Consider the following 23,298-nt stretch of genomic DNA (forward strand, 5'->3'; position numbering starts at 1 on the left):
CTCTCAGAGGATAGTGCATCTGTGGAATTTTTTGCCGCAGAGAGTTGTCAAGACTGATTTGTTAAGAATGTTCAAGGCTGAGACAGACATTGTTTTTAATCAGTCAGGGAATTAAGGGTTGTTGGATAAAAGTAGGTAGGTGGAGTTGAGGATTATCAGATCAGCCATTATCTCATCGAATGTTAGAGATGACCCAATGAGCTGAATGGCCTATTTCTGGTTGATTTGTCATGACCTTCTGGTCCACATTCTATTCCTGAAATGTGTCTTACTCTTTGGGAGACTCCTGCTGAAGAATCCTGTCTCAAGTGCAACAAAACAATAAATCACAAAGTAGTTGAATAAAGCTATTGGCAGTAAAACCGGTGGAGCTATTCACAGGTGAAGGCTCAGCAGCACTGAGGTAATTTCATGATTACCTCGCTTTATGAAACTTCTCCAGCTACTGAATTATCAGAGCAAAAAGCAGTATCAAGATTGTTCAAAGCAACAGTTTTATTTTTGTTTTGCTTTGGAACTTCTCCAATGCCAATGAAAAATCCACAGAGGGCAATGGTGAAAATTCTTCACTCCTTACAAAAACATTTTAGTCCCAGTCTAATGGGCAATTTGATTATAGCACAGAGGAAAAGAGAACTCAAGAATAACATAACTATATATATCAAGGTGATTATTATTGATTTTTTGGAACCTTACTTTTTAAAAATACTGAATGTGTTGAGTTTCCCTATAAAAGCGTGCAGGAGAGGAACCCGAGGCACTACAGAGGGAGTGCCTCCCACCGTCCCTCCTCCACCAACCTAATAATAAGTAGGTAAGTGCTGCATTTTGCTTGTTCTATTCTTTAGACCTAGTTTTTTTTTTAAAAGGTTACTTTTAGAGGGATGGCAGTGAAGGCAGTGCAATGTTCCTCTTGCAACATGTTTAAGGTGAGGGATGCCATGGTCGTCCCTGCTGATTACACTTGCAGGAAGTGCACCCATCTCCAGCTCCTCCAAGACCGTGTTAGGGAACTGGAGCTGGAGTTGGATGAACTTAGGATCATTCGGGAGGCAGAGGGGGTCATAGATCGGAGCTTTAGGGAAGTAGTAACTCCAAAGATTGCAGACAAATGGGTGACAGTGAGGGGGACTGGGAGGAAGCAGCCAGTGCAGGGACCCCCTGCGGCCGTTCCCCTCAAGAACAAGTATACCGTTTTGGATACTTGTGGGGGGGACGACTTACCAGGGGTAAGCAATGGGGTTCAGAAGGGAAGGGTGGAGAAGAGCAGAGCAATAGTTATTGGGGACTCGATAGTTCGGGGCACAGATAGACAGTTTTGTGGGGGCGAGAGAGACTCATGTTTGGTATGTTGCCTCCCAGGTGCAAGGGTACGTGACGCCTCTGATCGTGTTTTCCGGGTCCTTAAGGGGGAGGGGGAGCAGCCCGAACTCATGATCCACATTGGCACCAACGACATAGGAAGGAGGAGGGCTGAGGATGTTAGGCAGGCTTTCAGGGAGCTAGGTTGGAAGCTCAGAATTAGAACAGAGTTGTTGTCTCTGGTTTGTTACCCGTGCCACGTGATAGAGAGTCGAGGAATAGGGAGAGAGAACAGTTAAATGCGTGGCTACAGGGATGGTGCAGGAGGGAGGGATTCTGGTATCTGGATAACTGGGGTTCTTTCTGGGGAAGGTGGGATCTCTATAAACAGGATGGTCTACCCCTGAACCTGAGGGGCACCAGTATCCTTGGGGGGAGGTTTGCTAGTGCTCATGGGGGGGGGTATAAACTAACTCTGCAGGGGCATGAGAACCTAGACTGTAGCTTTAGGGTGCAGGACCTGGAGTGTAGGGAGGTTAGGAACATGGCATCAATCTCAAAGGAGGGTGCCTGTAAACAGGAAAGTGGCTTGAAGTGTGTATACTTCAATGCAAGAAGTATACGAAATAAGGTAGATGAACTTGCAGCGTGGGTTGGTACCTGGGATTTCGATGTTGTGGCTATTACGGAGACATGGGTAGAACAGGGACAGGATTGGCTGTTGCAGTTCCAGGGTTTAAATGTTTTAGTAGGGTCAGAGGTGGGGGTAAAAGAGGGGGAGGTATGGCATTGCTTGTCAAAGATAGTATTACAGCGGTGGAAAGGACGATGGATGAAGACTCGCCAACTGAGGTAGTTTGGGCTGAGGTTAGGAATAGGAAAGGTGAGGTCACCCTGTTAGGAGTTTTCTACAGGCCTCCTAATAGTCCTAGAGACTTAGAAGAAAGGATTGCGAGGATGATTCAGGAGAAGAGTGAAAATAATAGGGTGGTTGTTATGGGGGACTTTAACTTTCCTGATATTGACTGGGAAAGCTATAGCTCGAGTTCGTTAGATGGGTTGGTGTTTGTCCAATGTGTGCAGGAGGGTTTCCTGACACAATATGTAGACAGGCCAACAAGAGGTGAGGCCATACTGGATTTGGTTCTGGGTAACGAACCAGGCCAGGTGTTAGAATTGGAGGTAAGTGAGCACTTTGGGGACAGTGACCACAATTCGGTGACTTTTACTCTAGTGATGGAGAGGGATAAGTGTGCACTGCAGGGCAAGAGTTATAGCTGGGGGCAGGGAAATTATGATGTGGTGAGGCACAACTTAGGATGCGTGGCTTGGAAAAGTAGGCTTTAAGGCAAGGGCGCAATTGATATGTGGAGCTTGTTCAAGGAGCAACTATTGAGTGTCCTTGATAAGTATGTACCTGTCAGGCAGGGAGGAAAGGGTCGTGTGAGGGAGCCGTGGTTTAATAAGGAATTGGGATCCCTTGTTAAATGGAAGAAGGTGGCTTATGTAAAGATGAGGCGTGAAGGTTCAATTGGGGCGATTGAGAGTTATAGGGTAGCCAGGAAGGATCTGAAGAGAGAGCTAAGAGCAGCAAGGAGGGGACATGAAAAGTCCTTAGTTGGTAGGATTAGGGAAAACCCAAAGGCTTTCTATAGGTATGTCAGGAATAAAAGAATGACTAGGGTAGGAATAGGTCCAGTCAAGGATAGTAGTGGGAAGTTGTGTGTGGAGGCTGAAGAGATTGGGGAGACACTGAATGAATACTTTTCGTCAGTATTCACTCAGGAACAGGACATTATTGCTGATGTGAATACTGAGTCACAATTAATTAGAATGGACGGCTTTGAGGTATGTAGGGAAGACGTGTTGGAAATTCTGGAAAGGGTGAAATTACTAAGTCCCCTGGGCCTGATGGCATTTATCCTAGGATTCTCTGGGAAGCAAGGGAGGAGATTGCAGAGCCATTGGCCTTGATTTTTATGTCCTCATTGTCTACAGGAATAGTGCCAGAAGACTGGAGGATAGCAAATGTGGTTCCCTTGTTCAAGAGGGGGAGTAGGGATAACCCTAGTAACTATAGGCCGGTGAGTCTCACTTCTGTTGTGGGCAAAGTCTTAGAGAGAATTGTAAGGGATAGGATTTATGAACATCTGGATAGGAATAATGTGATCAAGGATAGTCAGCATGGTTTTGTGAAGGGCAGGTCATGCCTCACAAACCTTATTGAATTCTTTAAGAAGGTGACTAAGGAGGTGGACGAGGGGAAAGCGGTAGATGTGGTGTATATGGATTTTAGTAAGGCGTTTGATAATGTTCCCCATGGTAGGCTACTGCAGAAAATACGGAGGTATGGCATTGAGGGTGAGTTGGAGGTTTGGATTAGGAATTGGCTGGCTGGAAGAAGACAGAGGGTAGTAGTTGATGGTAAAGGTTCATCTTGGAGTGCAGTTACTAGCTGTGTTCCACAAGGATCTGTTTTGGGACCATTGCTGTTTGTCATTTTTATAAATGACCTGGAGGAGGGGCTAGAAGGTTGGGTGAGCAAGTTTGCGGGTGATATGAAAGTCGGTGGAGTTGTTGACAGTGAGGAAGGATGTGTCAGGTTACAGCGGGATATAGATAAGCTGCAGAGTTGGGCAGAAAGGTGGCAAATGGAGTTCAATGTGGGTAAGTGTGAGGTGATTCACTTTGGTATGAGTAACAAAAAGATGGGGTACTGGGCTAATGGTCGGATACTTGGTAGTGTGGATGAGCAGAGGGATCTTGGTGTCCATGTACACAGATCTCTGAAAGTTGCCACCCAGGTAAATAGTGCGGTGAAGAAGGCATATGGCGTACTGGCTTTTATTGGTAGAGGAATTGAGTTCCGGAGGCCTGAGGTCATGTTGCAGTTGTATAGGACTCTGGTGCGGCCGCATCTGGAGTATTGTGTGCAGTTTTGGTCGCCATACTATAGGAAGGATGTGGAGGCACTGGAACGGGTGCAGAGGAGGTTTACCAGGAAGTTGCCTGGTATGGTAGGAAGATCGTATGAGGAAAGGCTGAGGCACTTGGGGCTGTTTTCTTAGGAGAAAAGAAGGTTTAGGGGTGACTTGATAGAGGTGTACAAGATGATTCGGGGTTTAGATAGGGTTGACCATGAGAACCTTTTTCCACGTATGGAGTCAGCTATTACGAGGGGGCATAGCTTTAAATTAAGGGGTGGTAGGTATAGGACAGATGTTAGGGGTACATTCTTTACTCAGCGAGTCGTGAGTTCGTGGAATGCCCTGCCAGTAGCAGTGGTAGACTCTCCCTCTTTATGGGCATTTAAACGGGCATTGGATAGGCATATGGAGGATAGTGGGCTAGTGTAGGTTAGGTGGGCTTGGATCGGCGCAACATCAAGGGCCAAAGGACCTGTACTGCGCTGTATTTTTCTATGTTCTATGTTCTATGTACATTTGGATAAGTACATGAATAAGAAATATTGGGAGGGATTTGGGCCAAGTGCAGGCAGATGGGACTAACTTAATTTGGAATTATAGTTGGCATGGACCAGTTGGACCAAAGGGTCTGTTTCTGTGCGGTATGACTCTGTGACTATTATAACTTGGTTGATTGGATAGCAGTTAAAACAGATGAATTCTCACAGTCTTTGGAACTTTCCTTGGGCATTGGGTGTTGGATCAAGTTGTCATTCTATGTGAAAGAAAGAGAATTACTAATGTTAATTAACGCCAGCATGATCATTCTGCAAACATAATTCATTAGAATCCAATAATTTATCTTACTGTTTCTGCGATTGATGGGATTGGTTTGGTTTTGAAGATGTACTTGTAAACGGTGTGGACTATGGGAGCAATCAGACAAGGATCCAGATTCTCATTTCCACCTGAATCAGGTATCAGAGTTAATAACACAATATTAGATTGGATTCATTGTAAAGTTTCTGCTGAATACCAGATTGTGATCTATAGCTCCTGCATAACACACAGTTAGATCCACAAACAGATAAATTCTGTATAGCACGACCTGTGTTCAATTCTAGGAGCACACATTAGGAAGAACATGAACTCCTTAGAGATGGTGCTGAGGGTATTTATTGGAGTGATACTAGGAACTAGGAACTCAGTTGTGTTAACAGATTGAAAAAGTTATGGTTGTTCTCCTTAGAGCATAGAATTTTGGAGATTAGTTAGAGATGTGTTATCATTTGGAATGCACTGTTTGAAAGAGTGGTGAACATAGATTCAATTGCAACATTCATTGGGGAACTGTAAAAAAAATTTGAATTGGAAAACAAACACTCTGCTGTTTGTGCAGCTGATCCAAAGATTCAGCACATGTTTGATGGTTGAATGGTGTCTTTTATGTTGCATCATTCTATGCATCTTCAGACATTCTAAACCAATTCATGACAATATGACTTAATTCATCCTTCGGCTCTGGCTGTCACACGCATGGCCAGCACTCATTGTCCATCCTTAGATGCCCTCGAGAAGGTAGTGGCGAGGCACTTTCTTGAACCTCTGCTTTGTGCACGGAGAAGTTATTCCCAAAAGCTGCTAGATAAATAATTATAATTTTTTGGTCCTTGTCAATGAAGGAATTGTAAAATGTATTCAAGCCAGAATGCAAGTGATTGGCAGGGAAATTTGAAGGTGAGATTGTTTCCATGCACATGTTGCTCTATCCTTTTAAGTAGCAGAGTGTGAAAAATAGTGAGGTGCTGCTCAAAAAGGCTGGATGAGTTGCTACAGCATATCCTCTTGCTAAAGAGACGTAGGCTTTAAGGTATAGGAAGACCTCTTTAAGCCAGTTCTGCCAATCACAGATCATGGTTGATCTTTGCTTCAACACCATATACTGCACTCAGCTTCATATACCTCAATCCCATTGACTAACTAAAATCTAATTTCTTATTTTAAATTAACAATTGATTTGGCATCAGTTTTCACTTGCAGGTGGGAGTTCCAACTTTTATCATCCTTATTATCATAATTTCAATCTTGCACAATCTGACACTAATATTTAGACCTTGTCCTGAATCTTAGCCAGTCAGTAAAAGTAGTTTGCTGTCAGTTATCTGTGAAATAATGGCCTGAAAACATCACTGTCTTAAACTGTCTAAAGAAACACAACCTTAATTGGTGTAATTATTCCTTGTAAATTAACCCTTAAGACTCCAAATAATATACTGGTAAACCTATGCTGAACTTTCTTGGAAGCCAATATATCGCTCATAAGGAATAGTATCCAGAAATGTCCACTGTGTTCCAAATCTGGTCTTATCAGAAGTTTGTATAACTGTGGCAGCCATGATTGTATTGAATGGCGGAGCACGCTCAAGGGGGCTACTCCTGTGCCCAGTTCTTATGACTTCGATCTCCTTGTATTACCTGTCGAATTTCACAGGATATATAGCAGAGGAATTATTGCCAAACCACTCCATGCCATAATTTCTGCTCCTATTGAGTGTCCTTCAATTTTTCCCTCATCTAAACCTACAACAACACTTCTGTCACCATGAACAGCAAGTGCTGCATGTGTACAGGTACACCAGCATATACAAGTGCTGCATGTGTACAGGTGCACCAGCATATACAAGTGCTGCATGTGTACAGGTGCACCAGCATATACAAGTGCTGCATGTGTACAGGTACACCAGTATATACAAGTGCTGCATGTGTACAGGTACACCAGCATATACAAGTGCTGCATGTGTACAGGTGCACCAGCATATACAAGTGCTGCATGTGTACAGGTACACCAGCATATACAAGTGCTGCATGTGTACAGGTACACCAGCATATACAAGTGCTGCATGTGTACAGGTACACCAGCATATACAAGTGCTGCATGTGTACAGGTGCACCAGCATATACAAGTGCTGCATGTGTACAGGTGCACCAGCATATACAAGTGCTGCATGTGTACAGGTGCACCAGCATATACAAGTGCTGCATGTGTACAGGTACACCAGCATATACAAGTGCTGCATGTGTACAGGTGCACCAGCATATACAAGTGCTGCATGTGTACAGGTACACCAGCATATACAAGTGCTGCATGTGTACAGGTACACCAGCATATACAAGTGCTGCATGTGTACAGGTACACCAGCATATACAAGTGCTGCATGTGTACAGGTGCACCAGCATATACAAGTGCTGCATGTGTACAGGTGCACCAGCATATACAAGTGCTGCATGTGTACAGGTGCACCAGCATATACAAGTGCTGCATGTGTACAGGTGCACCAGCATATACAAGTGCTGCATGTGTACAGGTGCACCAGCATATACAAGTGCTGCATGTGTACAGGTGCACCAGCATATACAAGTGCTGCATGTGTACAGGTGCACCAGCATATACAAGTGCTGCATGTGTACAGGTGCACCAGCATATACAAGTGCTGCATGTGTACAGGTACACCAGCATATACAAGTTTTCTACCAATTCACATTTTAATCTTGCTTTGGAAACACTTCATTACGTTTTCATCAAAATCCTGAAACTCTCCATCCATGTTACTGCGGGATGTTTGCAGTACACAAACTGCATTGATTCTAGAAGGTGGACCTTAAGCATCTCATTAGGGATGAGAAGTTAATGCCAGTTCTGGCAGTGGTCCCTTCATCCAATGAATGAATTTTTAAGAAGCCTATGGTCTAAAAATGCTGGGTAGTGCTGGCACTGTAGTACAAGAGAGGGAACAGCAGTGGGATGGTGAAAAAACTGAGAATTTCTTAGATTACTTAGAGTGGAAACAGGCCTTTCGGCCCAACAAGTCCACACCGACCCGCCGAAGTGCACCCACCCAGACCATTTCCCCTACATTTACCCCTGCACCTAACGCTACGGGCAATTTAGCATGTCCAATTCACCTAACCTGCACATTTTTGGACTGTGGGAGGAAACCGGAGGAAACCCACGCAGACACGGGAAGAATGTGCAAACTCCACACAGTCACCTGAGGCGGGAAATGAACCCAGGTCTCTGGCGCTGTGAGGCAGCAGTGCTAACCACCGTGCCACCCACTGGCTGCACCACTGGGATGTGAGGAGAGTGTTACCATAATTTAATGAGGAAGGAATTGGATAGGAACCTTGCAGGCCACTTTATCCCCACCAAAAAATGCAGCCCGAAACCATAGGGACAATCCCTGAAATCAATCTCAAAAGAGAAGGTGGAGGAAAGCAGGACAGCTTAGGAAAAAGCAGCATAAAGAAACAGCAAAAATAAAAGAGCAAAAGAGAAAAATCGACATGAAGACTAGGACTAGGACAGGCCATATTCTCTGATTTAGTCCGTGTTATGGTATAGAAACTCAATCAGTAACCAAGCATTATTTTTTAACCACCTTATCAAAGTTGATGAGTGTAAATGTAGCTGAAGAAGGTTATCTAAGCTTCCCAATTTACATTTAATTATACTTACCAGTCAGCATACTGACTACCAAACCCACTATAAGTGTGCTCAGCCACGCAATCGGGCTGTAGTAGAAAAATGATACCGAGTAGATAGTCTCTGCTATGTTGGGCCTGAAATATGAAAAGAAAAGTATTAATTTTGTTCTAATGAGTAAGTGACAATTTATAAACCTCTAGGTCAGCGACTTGGAAACACAGACTCTGACCTGCCACTTCCAAATGTTACCAACTCTCCCAGAATGTCCACCATCAATCTCTTGGCAGTTGTTCAAAGTAATCTGGGTGATTTTAAAATGATGTTTGAGTAGATAAAGCTCAGAACTCGAGCAGGAGTTCTGGCCTGTCAGGGTTTATCTCGGTTGCATCATGTTTGAAAGGGCAAAGGACGTGTGGCCAGCCACTGCCCTCAGGAAAATGGCAGTGCTTGCTTTGAACAGGAGGTCAACCCAGAGGAGGCTGCTGCAGTGACAGCCATAAATCAACTTTCATAAAAGCTGAAAGAAATACGGACACTGTAAATCAGAAATAAAATTAGAAATTGCTGAAAAAGCTCAGCAGGTCCAGCAACATCTGTGGAGAGAAATCAGAGTTAACATTTCAGGTCAAATGACCCTTTCACAGAACAGGGCAGTTTCTTTCTGCTGCCAGACCTGCTGAGCTTTTCCAGCAATTTTCATTAAGTCAATTTTTTCAACTGCCTGGAAAATTCATATCTCTCCCCACCGCCCCCAACACCACCACCAGAAATCTGACAGGAAAGCTTCTCTGCCCTATTTCAACAAGCTGAGGATCCCAAGACTCACGGTAAGGACATCTATGCCACCAAACAGATTCACAGAATCAATCACATGTGTAATGTATGATTATTCACATAACAAATTCTGTCACCCATAAAGGGTTCTATGGGTCCTTGCATGGTTGGGAGAGCTCAGTCCTTGAGCCACATCTTGGACTGCACATTTCGTGTGTGTTTCTGGGAGGTGGAATTGATCTTTGCACTCACAACTACTGGCAGGTTGTATTTGGTGTTGGATCTTCACATTGGATGAGAGGTAACTCTCCAAATTGGGGAAGTATTCCACATTTGGGTGGATTTCTCCCTTGAACTTAATGGAGGAATAGACCAGAAATTGCATTGGGATGGGTTAATAAAAGTCATACCACATAGAAACAGACCCTTCGGTCCAACTAGTCCAGGACAACCATGCCCCCAAATTCAAGCAAGTCCCACTTTCTTGCTTTTGGTCTGTACTCATCTAAACCATTCCAATTCATGTTCTTATCCAAATGTCCTTTCAATGTTGTAACTGTATCCACATCCACCACTTCCTCTGGCAGTTCAATCCACATACAAATGACTTTCTATATAGAAAGTTACCCCTCATGACCTTTCAAATCTTTTTCCTCTCACCTTAAAAATATGCCTCTCGTCTTGAACTCCCCCCACCCGAGGGAAAAGACCCTTGCTATTTATCTTATCTATGCCCCTCATGATATTTTGAGGTTGCTGCTGAAACAGATTCTTTGGTATGCTTCTGTGAAGATGTGAAATGAGTCTTGAAGATTATTTTCTGAAAGGAGGAGTTGAGTGTCACCTGCATACTGAAGTTCCACAAGTGGGATCAGTGTCATTTTCTTCTTGGATTTCAACTAGTTGAGGTTGAAAAAGGTTTTCCATCTGCAGACAATGTCCACTCACTAGAAAGCTTGTCCTTTTACAAGGCGGAGTAAACTCTGGCAAGGTTTGCTGTCATATTACCATTGGTAAGGACTTTTGTCAACCCCTTGTGGAGAAGATGGAGGATGTTGATGAATTTTATTGGACAGCTGGCCGCTGATAGGGTCTTCCATAGCACATCCTGATTTATTAACATATTCAAAAGCCTTGACTAGATCAATGAAGGCCATGTAGAGAGGTTGGTGTTGGTCCTGGTATTTTTCTTGGAATTGTTAAGCAGTGAAAATTATGTCTAAAGTTCCATGATTTAGTTGGAAACTATATTGGCTTTCCAAAAGAAATTCTACAGAAATCAGGAAAAGGCTAACAAGGATTTAGGTAATGATCCTCCTGGTGCTGGAGAATAGGGAGATTTCTTGATAGTTGCTATAGTCCACTTTGTCTCCTTTCTTGAAGATGGCAGTGTACCTTTCATTGACAGGGCAGATTTTCAGGAACAGTCGTAGAGATCATGGGTGTGGTCTGCTCCTCCAGATTTCAAAATCTCCACTGGAATCCCACCCAATCCTGTGGTATTTCCATTCTTCAGATCTTTCATGGAGGGCTCAATATCTGTCCAAGGTCATCTTCGGGGAGTTACGGGATTTCCTTGAACACATCCTTTTTAATGAGTATATTGTGGTTTAGGAATTCTTTGAAGTATTCTCTCCATGGTAAACTGATGTTTTCTCTGTCTCTCAAAAGGGTTCCATTCATACTCCACACAGGTGTGAGGCCAAGGGATTTGGGTCTTTGGTGGCAGTGAAGAAGTTGCAGCTCTCAGTCCACCGTTGGTTTTTAATTGCCCTAGATATTCTTTGTAATTCTCCTTTTGTTATTTGATGAGTTCTCCTCTTTGCCTTGCTGGTGATGTTGTTTTGACAGACATGGGGAGCTTTCCTCTTTGTGTTGATGAGGACTTGAATGATGTGGTCGTGCTCAATGAACCAGTCTTAGTGTTTTCTGATCTTGAAGACAATGGTTTCTTCGCAATGTCAGATAATAACTTACATCAGCTCTTTTAGCTTTCCTTCATTACATTAGAATGAACGCTCTGGAGATTTTATTGAAGCTGTTGTCGGACGTTAGCTAGCAAGCCTGACTCATGAAGTCACTAAACGTTTAACTTTTTTTGAACTGTTTCTTCATCTTCAGCTATTTCTGATGACTTTTGATGGACATTGAGAAGTGGATGAGCCAGTGGTCTGTCCAGCAGTTGGCTGCATTGGTCATTGCTTTAGTGATGACGCCATCCTTTGGGATTGAATGATGATGTAGTTGATCATGTGCCAGTGTTTTGATCATAGATGTCTCCTAAAGTCTTGAACTCTATCATGCTTGGGCTACAATGTGGCAAGTAACATTCATTCTACACAAATGCCAAGTAATGACAATCTCTAATAAGAGACAATGTAACCACCATCCCTTGACATTCAATGATGTCACCATCACTGAATCCCCCACTATCAACAGCTGGCAGATCATGATTGGCAGAAACTGAACTGGACCAGCTACATAAATGACTACAAGAGCAGGTCAGATGCTATAAATACTGCTGTGAATAACTCACCTTCTGACTCTCCAAAACCAGTTTACCATCTACAAGGTACATGTCAGGAGTAAGCTGGAATACTCCAACAACACTCAAGAAGCTTGACACTATCAAGATCAAAGCAGAACGATTTAGTGACACCACATCCGCAAAATGTTCAGCCACTCCATCACCAACACTCGGTAAGAAGTGTGTACCATTTATAAGATGCACTGCAGAATTTCATGAGATATCCTTAGACAGCACCTTCCAAACCCATGACCAATGCCATCTAGAAAGAAAAGGGCAACAGATACATGGGAACACCATCAGCAAGTTGCCCTCCAAGCTATTCACCATCCTGACTTTGAAATATACCAGGTAAAAACAATGACTGCAGATGCTGGAAACCAGATTCTGGATTAGTGGTGCTGGAAGAGCACAGCAGTTCAGGCAGCATCCGAGGTGCAGTAAAATCGACATTTCGGGCAAAAGTCCTTCATCAGGAATACAGGCAGAGAGCCTGAAGGGTGGAGAGATAAGTGAGAGGAGGGTGGGGGTGAGGAGAAAGTAGCATAGAGTACAATAGGTGAGTGGGGGAGGGGATGAAGGAGATAGGTCAGGGAGGAGGGTGGAGTGGATAGGTGGAAAAGAAGATAGGCAGGTAGGACAAGTCATGGGGACAGTGCTGAGCTGGAAGTTTGGAACTAGGGTGAGGTGGGGAAAGGGGAAATGAGGAAACTGTTGAAGTCCACATTGATGCCCTGGGGTTGAAGTGTTCCGAGGCGGAAGATGAGGTGTTCTTCCTCCAGGCGTCTGGTGGTGAGGGTGCGGCGGTGAAGGAGGCCCAGGACCTCCATGTCATCGGCTGAGTGGGAGGGGGAGTTGAAATGTTGGGCCACAGGACGGTGTGGTTGATTGGTGCGGGTGTCCCAGAGACGTTCCCTAAAGCGCTCTGCTAGGAGGCGTCCAGTCTCCCCAATGTAGAAGAGACCACATCGGGAGCAAGGGATACAATAAATGATATTGGTGAATGTGCAGGTAAAACTTTGATGGATGTGGAAAGCTCCTTTAAGGCTTTGGATGGAGGTGAGGGAAGAGGTGTGGGCACAGGTTTTGCAATTCCTGCGGTGGCAGGGGAAGGTGCCAGGATGGGAGGGTGGCTTGTAGGGGGGTGTGGACCTGACCAGGTAGTCACCAAGGGAATGGTCTTTGCGGAAGGCGGAAAGGGGTGGGGAGGGAAATATATCCCTGGTGATGGGGTCCGTTTGGAGGTGGTGGAAATGTCGGCAGATGATTTGGTTTATGCGAAGGTTGGTAGGGTGGAAGGTGAGCACCAGGGACGTTCTGTCCTTGTTACGGTTGGAGAGGCGGGGTCTGAGGGCGGAGGTGCGGGATGTGGACGAGATGCGTTGGAGGTCATCTTTAACCACGTGGGAAGGGAAATTGCGGTCTCTAAAGAAGGAGGCCATCTGGTTTGTTCTGTGGTGGAACTGGTCCTCCTAGGAGCAGATACGGCAGAGGCGGAGGAATTGGGAATACGGGATGGCATTTTTTCAGGAGGTAGGGTGGAAAGAGGTGTAATCCAGGTAGCTGTGGGAGGTTTCCAACCTCATAGTCCGGGAACCCCGCACTGCCCGGTTCTACCTCCTTCCCAAGATCCACAAGCGTGACCACCCTGGCCAACCCATTGTCTCAGCATGCTCCTGCCCCACTGAACTCATCTCTACCTACCTTGACAGTGTCCTATCCCTCCTAGTCCAGGAACTCCCCACATACGTTCGAGACACCACCCACGCCCTCCACCTCCTCCAAGACTTCCGTTTCTTCCTCTCCTGACGTCCCCAACAGTACCCTTCCACCGACACTCTCATTCGTTTGGCCGAACTGGTCCTCACCCTTAACAATTTCTCCTTCGAATTCTCCCACTTCCTCCAGACCAAAGGAGTAGCCATGGGCACACGTATGGGCCCCAGCTATGCTTGTCTCTTTGTTGGCTACATAGAACAGTCGATCTTCCGTAATTACACCGGCACCACTCCCCACCTCTTCCTCTGCTACATTGATGACTGCATTGGCGCCACCTCGTGCTCCCGCGAGGAGGTTGAGCAATTCATCAACTTCACCAACACATTCCACCCTGACCTTAAATTTACCTGGACCATCTCTGACACCGCCCTCCCCTTCCTGGACCTCTCCATCTCCATTAATGACGACCGACTTGACACCGACATTTTTTACAAACCCACCGACTCCCACAGCTACCTGGATTACACCTCTTCCCACCCTACATCCTACAAAAATGCCATCCTGTATTCCCAATTCCTATGCCTCCGCCGTATCTGCTCCTAGGAGGACCAGTTCCACCATAGAACACACCAGATGGCCTCCTTCTTTAGAGATCGCAATTTCCCTTCCCACGTGGTTAAAGATGCCCTCCAACGCATCTCGTCCACATCCCGCACCTCCGCCCTCAGACCCCACCCCTCCAACCATAACAAGGACAGAACGCCCCTGGTGCTCACCTTCCACGCCACCAACCTTCGCATAAATTCCTGAAGAAAGGCTTATGCCTGAAACGTCGATTCTCCTGCTCCTTTGATGTTGCCTGACCTGCTGCGCTTTTCCAACAACACATTTTTAGCTCTAATCTCCAGCATCTGCAGTCCTCACTTTAACCTTCGCATAAACCAAATCATCTGCCGACATTTCCGCCACCTCCAAATATTCCCTACCACCAGGGATATATTTCCCTCCCCACCCCTTTCCGGCTTCCGCAAAGACCGTTCCCTTGGTGACTACCTGGTCATGTCCACGCCTCCCTTCAACTCACTCTCCCATCTTGGCACCTTCCCCTGCCACCACAGGAACTGTAAAACCTGCGCCCACACCTCCTCCCTCACCCCCATCCAAGGCCCTAAAGGAGCCTTCCACATCCATCAAAGTTTTACCTGCACATCACTAATATCATTTATTGTATCCGTTGATCCCGATGCGGTCTCCTCTACATTGGGGAGACTGGACGCCTCCTAGCAGAGCGCTTTAAGGAACATCTCCGGGACACCTGCACCAATCAACCACACCTCCCTGTGGCCCAACATTTCAACTCTCCCTCCCACTCTGCCAAGGACATGCAGGTCCTGGGCCTCCTTCACTGCCACTCCCTCACCACCAGACACCTAGAGGAAGAACGCCTCATCTTCAACCCCAGGGCATCAATGTGGACTTCAATAGTTTCCTCATTTCCCCTTCCCCCACCTCATCCCAATTCCAAACTTCCAGCTCAGCATTGTCTCCATGACCTGTCCTACCTGCCTATCATCTTTTCCACCTATCCACTCCACTCTCCCCCCCGCCCTATCACCTTCATCCCCTCCCCCACTCACTTATTGTACTCTATGCTACTTTCTCTCCACCCCCACCCTCCTCTCACTTATCTCTCCACCCTTCAGGCTCTCTGCCTGTATTCCTGATGAAGGGCTTTTGCCCGAAACGTCGATTCTCCTGTTCCCTGGATGCTGCCTGACCTGCTGCGCTTTTCCAGCAACACATTTTCAGCTCTGATCTCCAGCATCTGCAGACCTTACTCTCTCCTCATGGATTACAGTAGTTCAAGAAGACAGCTCATCACCACCTTCTCAAGGGGCAATTAAGGACAAGTAATAAATGCTGGCCAGCCAGTGACATGTATGTTCCACAAGTGAATGACAACATTTGTGGATGACAGAAAAATAAGTGGGAAGGCAAATGGTGAGGATGACATAAAGATTCTACAAAGGGATATGATCATGTTAAGTGAGTGAATGGTAAAAACATGTCAGATGCATATAATATGCGGAAGTATGAGATTGTGCACTTTGGCAGGAACAGAGGGACTGAATATTATTTAAGTGGAGAGAGACTGCAGAAAGCAAAAGAATAGAGGGATTTGGGAGTCCTAGTTCAATGGTTAATAGGTAAAGGAAGTTTAGGGTGTAGGTTTGCTCGCTGAGCTGTAGGTTTGATATCCAGATGTTTCAATACCTGGCTAGGTAACATCATCAGTGGCGACCTCCAAGTGAAGCGAAGCTGTTGTCTCCTGCTTTCTATTTATATCTTTCTCCTGGATGGGGTTCCTGGGGTTTGTGGTGATGTCATTTCCTATTCGTTTTCTGAGGGGTTGACAGATGGCATCTAGATCTATGTGTTTGTTTATGGCATTGTGGTTGGAGTGCCAGGCCTCTAGGAATTCTCTGGCATGTCTTTGCTTAGCCTGTCCCAGGATAGATGTGTTGTCCCAGTCGAAATGGTGTTTTTTTTCATCTGCCTGTAGGGCTACGAGGGAGAGAGGGTCGTGTCTTTTTGTGGCTAGCTGGTGTTCATGTTTCTGGTGGCTAACTTTCTTCCTGTATGTCCTATGTAGTGTTTGTGGCAGTCCTTGCAAGGAATTTTGTAGATGACGTTGGTTTTGTCCATGGGTGGTACTGGGTCTTTTAAGTTTTAGTTTTTGTTTGCGAGTGTTGGTAGGTTTGTGTGCTACTAGGATTCCGAGGGGTCTTGGATATCAAACCTATAGCTCAGCGAGCAAACCTACACTCTAAACCTCAACCTGAGCTACAAACCTTGCAAAAACCTATGGGCGCAACACGCTACAACTTGCCCGAAGATGGGAAAGGAATGCCTTCCGAGAGAGTTTCACCCGCGAACAACTGTACTTCCTGCATGAATGTTTGAGAAAACAGGTACTGCCAAATTGTCTCCAATACAAACCGCTGATAAAAACACCTCAAGCCAGATGTTTAACAGAATGAAACGGCTGCAGAATGCTCCGTGAACTAATCAATGATGCCCACCACAGACTCCGAAAATACAACCGGGAAATTGCGCGCCAAAAACCGTTATTCAAACAAGCAACAAGTCAAGAGTGGACAGACGCGGTTGAACGAGCCATAAACACCAAACAACGACAAACACAGATAAAGGAAAATCAGGACCTGAAGAAAAAACTTGACAAACTCACAAACAAAGACAAAACTGATAACACAGGGGCATGGATAAAGAACTTATCAGACCGGACCCTATCAGACTCAGAAAAAGCAGTACTAGTAAAAGGACTCAATTTCAATTACCGAGACGCTGACAAGAAGGATTTCCTAGCGGCATTAGAAACCACATCGAAGGACAACAATCTCACGGAGCTGAAAAATGTGTTGCTGGAAAAGTGCAGCAGGTCAGGCAGCATCCAAGGAGCAGGAGAATCGACGCTTCGGGCATAGCCCTTCCTGAAGATTCTCCTGCTCCTTGGATGCTGCCTGACCTGCTGCACTTTTCCAGCAACACATTTTTCAGCTCTGATCTCCAGCATCTGCAGTCCTCACTTTCTCCTAACAAACTCACGGAAGAAACACAACAAATCATCAGACAAACAGTTGCACCTACTCTGAGCCGAAAGAGGGAAGGAAACAAACTGAACACACAAAGAGTCACAGCACTCCATCCACTCCACCCAGGAATTCCTAAAAATCATCAAAAACACCAAAATAGAGGAAGATGAAACAATGATCCCTTTCGACGTACCAGCACTGTTCACCTCCATCAACATCGACCTGGCAAAGGAAACACTTACCACACTTTTAGAAGAGACCATCACACACACCCCAACCACCATCAATCACATTACCAACGAAAACATCATGAAGCTAGTGGATCTGTGCCTCACCATCCACTTCACCTTCAACAATATAATCTACAAACAAACCAACGGCACACCCATGGGATCTCCACTATCAGGATTCATAGCAGAAGCGGTAATGCAAAGACTAGAACAAACAGCCCTACCTTCCATCAAACCAAAATAATAATCTGGGTCCGCTACACAGATGACACCTTTGTCATCACAAAACAAAACAAGATAGAAGAGACACTTAACATCATCAACAACACCCTCACAGGCATAAAGTTCACCAAGGAGGAAGAAACCGACAACAAACTCGCATTCCTGGACGTCACAGTTGGAAGAATGGACAACGGAGAACTACAAACCTGCGTATACAGATAACCGACAAACACTGACTAAATACTTAACTACACCAGCAACCATCCCAACACACACAAACAAAGCTGTATCAGAACACTATTCCAACGAGCCACATCACACTGCAGCAAAGATGAACTTCAGAAAACAGAGGAAAACCACCTATACAATGGATTCAAAAAGAACGGATACTCAAAAAATACAGTCCGCAGATTCCTCAGGAACAAACCACGACAAGCAGACCAAACACAGTCAGAAACCCTAACCACCTTACCATAAATCAAAGAAGTCTCAGAAATGACAGCCAGACTACTGAGACCCCTCGGAATCCTAGTAGCACACAAACCCACCAACACTCTCAAACAAAAACTAACAACCTTAAAACAACCTTAAAACAGGAAGAAAGTTAGCCACCAGGATACACGAACACCAGTTAGCCACAAAAAGACATGACCCTCTCTCCCTCATAGCCCTACACACGGATGAAAAAAACCACCAATTCGACTGGGACAACACATCTATCCTGGGACAGGCTAAGCAAAGACATGCCAGAGAATTCCTAGAGGCCTGGCACTCCAACCACAACGCCATAAACAAACACATAGATCTAGATACCATCTATCAACCCCTCAGAAAATGAACAGGAAATGACATCACCACAAACCCCAGGAACCCCATCCAGGAGAAAGATATAAATAGAAAGCAGGAGACAACAGCTTCGCTTCACTTGGAGGTCGCCACTGATGATGTTATCTAGCCAGGTAATGAAACATCTGGATATCAAACCTACTGCTCAGCGAGCAAACCTACACCCTAAACCTCAACCTGAGCTACAAACCTTCACAAACCTTGCAGGTAAAGGAAGTGAACTGTTGGACTTTATTTCAAAGGGATTGGAGTATTAAAGTAGGAAGGTTTTGTTAAAAGTACACAAAACACTAATCAGTTACCATGTATTGTTTTGGGTCCCTTATTTAAGGAATGATATACTGACTGACAAAGTTCACTAGACTGACAGCATGTATCACATATCTTTTAATAGTATTGCAACTCTGAAAATCATGAGATTCAGTAGAAACTGTTATAGAAAATAATTGACTTTATTAAACAAAATATATCACTTGCTTCTTGATGCTTAAACCAAATCTGCAGATGGCTAAATTCAGACACTACGAGCCCTTTTAATTATTGGTTAAAATATTGTTTTGAAACTGAAATTTAACAAAAGTAACTTCAAGACATAAAAATTGAAAATAGGAGGGTTGATGATGTAAGGTCACAGATGTTGATATGATTCGAGCTTATACCAGATAAGTCTGATAAAACCTGGCGTAACAGATCAAAGTTTCTTTTTTGTCTTTGTTTGTCATGGAGCCGACTGACTGAACGTAATCTCACGTAGCTCCCAAGAAAAGAACAGAAAGGTCTATTACAGAAGCAAAGCAGAAAGTATATTACACTACACTAGATCTATTGGAATAATCTCAGTTCAAAGGTCAGAAAGAAAGATTAATTTCTTTTAGCCCATCAATAATCTTACTGACACTTAAACCCACTAATGGATTGCTCTTATCTCCATGTTAAAGTTGCTTCCTCACCTGGCACTCACCTGGTTTATGCCCGAAACGTTGATTCTCCTGCTCCTTGGATGCTGCCTGACCTGCTGTGCTTTTCCAGCAACACATTTTTCAGCTCTGATCTCCAGCATCCGCAGTCCTCACTTTCTCCTACACTACAATTGTGTTCCTTTTGACAAATTTCTGTAGTATAATCAATCAATGCTATTTACTAAATATCTCTCCTCAGGACCCTTGAAACAAGCTGCTATCTCAGCTCACTTATTATACAAGATAGATTTCTTCAACTCATGATTCCAACATTTTTGTATGTGTCTTGAACACTTCCACAATGTTCTGTTTCTGGATCTTTCTTCCAATGAGCCATAGTTTCTCAATACTTCAGTCCAGCTAGAACTGCTTGAAGATTTAACAGCAGCTCTGCTGTTATTAACCTTGTCTCTCTGCATGAACATGCTTCAGGCATTGCCCCTTTACCCCACTCCTTTTGCTCTCTGGAGGTTCTAAAACCCAAGTCAGCAAACACTTAGCAATTGTCTCCCCAGGTGGCTTGCTGGTTATTTAACTTAAATTATATGATTTCTTGTAAATGCTGCTTTGAACTCACTGTTCAAAATTACTTCCTGACCTTATTTGAAACACAAAAATTTAACAGGCCTGAAAACTAAACTGCATTTTTCTTCCACTTTAGAATCCAAACTCCCAAACAACAATAACACGTTATAAATGGTCATCACTCTTTTTTTTCTCCATTGATGCTGCAGACCTGCTGCTTCTTTTTGGAATTTTCTGGTTTAATATTGAAAGGCTGACTCAGGTTGGCAAGGATTCTTTATTTCAAAACCAGATTTTTTATTTCCAGACCCATGGGTTAATCTATTCTGAGACTCAAAGGATATTGCAAAAGTGGAGAAGTCACAAACATTATGATAAAATGCATCAATTCTACATTGACATGCTCACCTTTCTTCCTGTTTGGTAAATATTATGGTGGTCAGCGGAGATGTTACATTCACAGGGGTAGAGGTGGTCGTATTAATCTCCATGCAGCCTGCTGTTGATGTCTCGAGTAATTCTTTAAATTCACTAGAAGGTGGATAGATCAGGCCACCAATCCCTATCCATGTGGACAAGGCTACTCCAACAAACCAACCCACACAAGCTCCCTGGGGGAGGTGAAACAAAGAAAAGGGCCTTAATTCAAAGGATGCTGCATGAAAAATAAGCACAGGTAAATAGTAAAACAAAGGGGCAGCACGATGGCTCAGTGGTTAACACTACTGCCTCACAGACCCAGGTTCAATGCCAGCCTTGAACGACTGTGTGGCCTTGCATGTTCTCCCAATGCCTGCATAGGTATCCTCTTCTGCTGCAGTGTCCTCCCACAGTCCAAAGATGTACAGGTCAGGTGCATTAGCCATGGTAAATGTGATGTTATGGGGATAGGATTGAGGCTAGGTCTGAGTGGGATGCTCTTTAGATGGTCAGTGCAGACTTGATAGGCTGAATAGCCTCGTTCTACATTGTAGGGATCCTATGCTTATTGGTATGTCTGTGTTTCAAATAGTCTGTATTGAGTGCAATGCTCAGCCATGGTAAGAAAGTTTATAACTGTAACCTACATTTGAATTCTGTTACAAGCAGTACATCAGACTTCTTGGAAAGTTCCAGCTAATAAACTCAACAGCCAAAGCACTTCTTTTTTGCCTTAAAGCTTAGACTGAGGCATGATATGAGATCTCCACCAATTGTACATCAGAAGTAAGTCTTTAGGATAAATGTTATGCATTTTTAGTCTAAGGTAACAATGATGCCTTGATGCTTCTCTGTTATGGTCTCGAGTTTGCTCTACCACAAAGAAGGCATGTTTAGATAAAACTAATCACCATCATTTGGACTTCCTGTTCTGTTCAACCATAGTTCACTTGGTAAGACTCCCAGTTTTGGGTCACTGGTTCTGGGGTCGAGTCCCACAGCATAGATTGAACTGAAAAGTCAATGCTCTGATTTACAACTTTCAGGTTAAATCTGGTACTAGTCTGTTCTCTCGGGTAGATATAAACATCCCATTCACTATTAGAAGAGTGGGGGACTTATTTCATTGAATGGTACTGATTAGCTCAGTTGGATGATGGTTGGTTTACAAAACAGTGTAATGCCAGCAACAATGTTGATTCAATTCCTGCACCAGCTGAGGTTCCCACGTAGGGCTTTACTCCTCAAGCTCTCCCCTTGCCTGAGGCCAGTTACATCACCATGAGTCGTCACTCTGATGAAGGAGCAGATGTATGGTCTGGTAGGACTGTGGTGACTTTACCTTCACGATACTGAAGGGCTGAAGAAACTACTCCTGTTTTTTATTTTCTTATTCCTGGTGTGATCAACTCCGTGAAAACAGATAATCTGGTCATTATCACATTGCTTTTTGTGGGAGTTTGCTGGAAATTGGAAATTGTGTTTCCTGCATTTCAAATGTATTTAATTAGTTGTAAAGCTTTTTGAAATGTTTGGTACACATAAAGATGCAACATAAATACAAATCTTTTCCCCACACCTCCCAAATGCACTAATTCAGGGTAAATTCTCCTATAGTCTAAACAGTGTATGCACTCAAGATCCATTTGGTAACTTACGGTATTTGCAATGCACTGTTCACAAAATTCAATTCGGCTGGAAAGCAGGCATTGGTAATAGATGCACATTTAACCAGCATGCTTTGCTTCAAATGTAGGCAAATTTCATGCAGCTGGGTTGATTAATTTGAATGATTTTTGCATGTTCTTTACACAGAGTTGTGAATGAATGAAATGCAGAGCCATTAGGGACATTTCAGTAACTGCCAGACATGTACATGGACAGCAGTGAATTGAGGGGAGTGTATGTTAGGTTATTTTATGTTAGATTAGGACTAATCCTCAGCACAACATTGGGCTGAAGGTCCTGTGCTGTGCTACACTTTTCAATGCTATCCACCCTGTTGAGTGGCTACATGCTGAACCAGTTGGTGCAAAATCAAGAAAAGTTTGTTGGACTCAAAGTCAGTTTGTCTCGTAAAGGGATGGTGTTCTGGCTGGAACGGGAATTGGAAATGGTTGTAGCCGAGAATGAGAACTAATGAAAATGCTGGATGATGGCACAAAATTGAACCAATGAGCTCCAAGGTGTTCCAAAATTGTACTAAAGACGGGATTGAGAGGATTGCAAAGGAGAGATATTTTCTGTTTGTAGAGGGCGAAAATGGCAGCAGATTCTTGGAAGGCAGTGGGAGGCAATAGTTGTGGTTGTCAACACTGAGCGCAGTCCCAAGGATAGAACATAGAAAAGTGCAGCACAGCACAGCACAGGACCTTCAGCCCAATGTTGTGCTGAGGATTAATCCTAATCTAACATAAAATAACCTAACATATGCTCCCCTCAATTCACTGCTGTCCATGTGCATGTCCAGCAGTTACTGAAATGTCCCTAATGACTCTGCTTCCACCACTACTGCTGGCAATGCATTTCATGCATTCACAACTCTCTGTGTAAAGAACATACCTCTGATGTCTCCGCTATACCTTCTTCCTAACACTGTAAAACTATGATCCCTTGTGGCAGTCAGTCCTGCCCTGGGGAAATGTCTCTAGCTATTGACTCTATCCATGCCTCTCATTACCTTGTATACCTCGATCAGGTCACCTCTCTTCCTCTTCCTCTCCAGAGAGAAAAGTCCGAGCTCAGTCAACCTCTCCTTGTAAGACAAG

General features: G+C 44.3%; 1 protein-coding gene across 2 annotated transcripts in view; it reads right to left on the minus strand.

Moving 5' to 3' along the window:
- Window positions 1-307: 307 nt before the first annotated feature.
- Window positions 308-23,298, minus strand: part of LOC122562291 (sodium-coupled monocarboxylate transporter 1-like) — a 161,231-nt gene continuing 138,240 nt past the window's right edge. For both annotated transcript variants that reach the window (XM_088000750.1, XM_043715096.2), the window contains exons 15-18: window positions 20,519-20,721; window positions 8,725-8,828; window positions 5,076-5,176; window positions 308-4,983 (exon numbers count right to left, since the gene is read on the minus strand). In XM_088000750.1, coding sequence (XP_087856876.1) covers window positions 4,888-4,983; window positions 5,076-5,176; window positions 8,725-8,828; window positions 20,519-20,721 — 504 coding nt within the window. In that variant the 3' untranslated portion in view covers window positions 308-4,887. The remainder of the gene's footprint in view (window positions 4,984-5,075; window positions 5,177-8,724; window positions 8,829-20,518; window positions 20,722-23,298) is intronic.

The sequence above is a fragment of the Chiloscyllium plagiosum genome, unplaced genomic scaffold (assembly GCF_037043375.1).
Source record: "Chiloscyllium plagiosum isolate Xiang-an unplaced genomic scaffold, Cpla_swu_hap1 HiC_scaffold_25, whole genome shotgun sequence".
Taxonomy (NCBI): Eukaryota; Metazoa; Chordata; class Chondrichthyes; order Orectolobiformes; family Hemiscylliidae; genus Chiloscyllium; species Chiloscyllium plagiosum.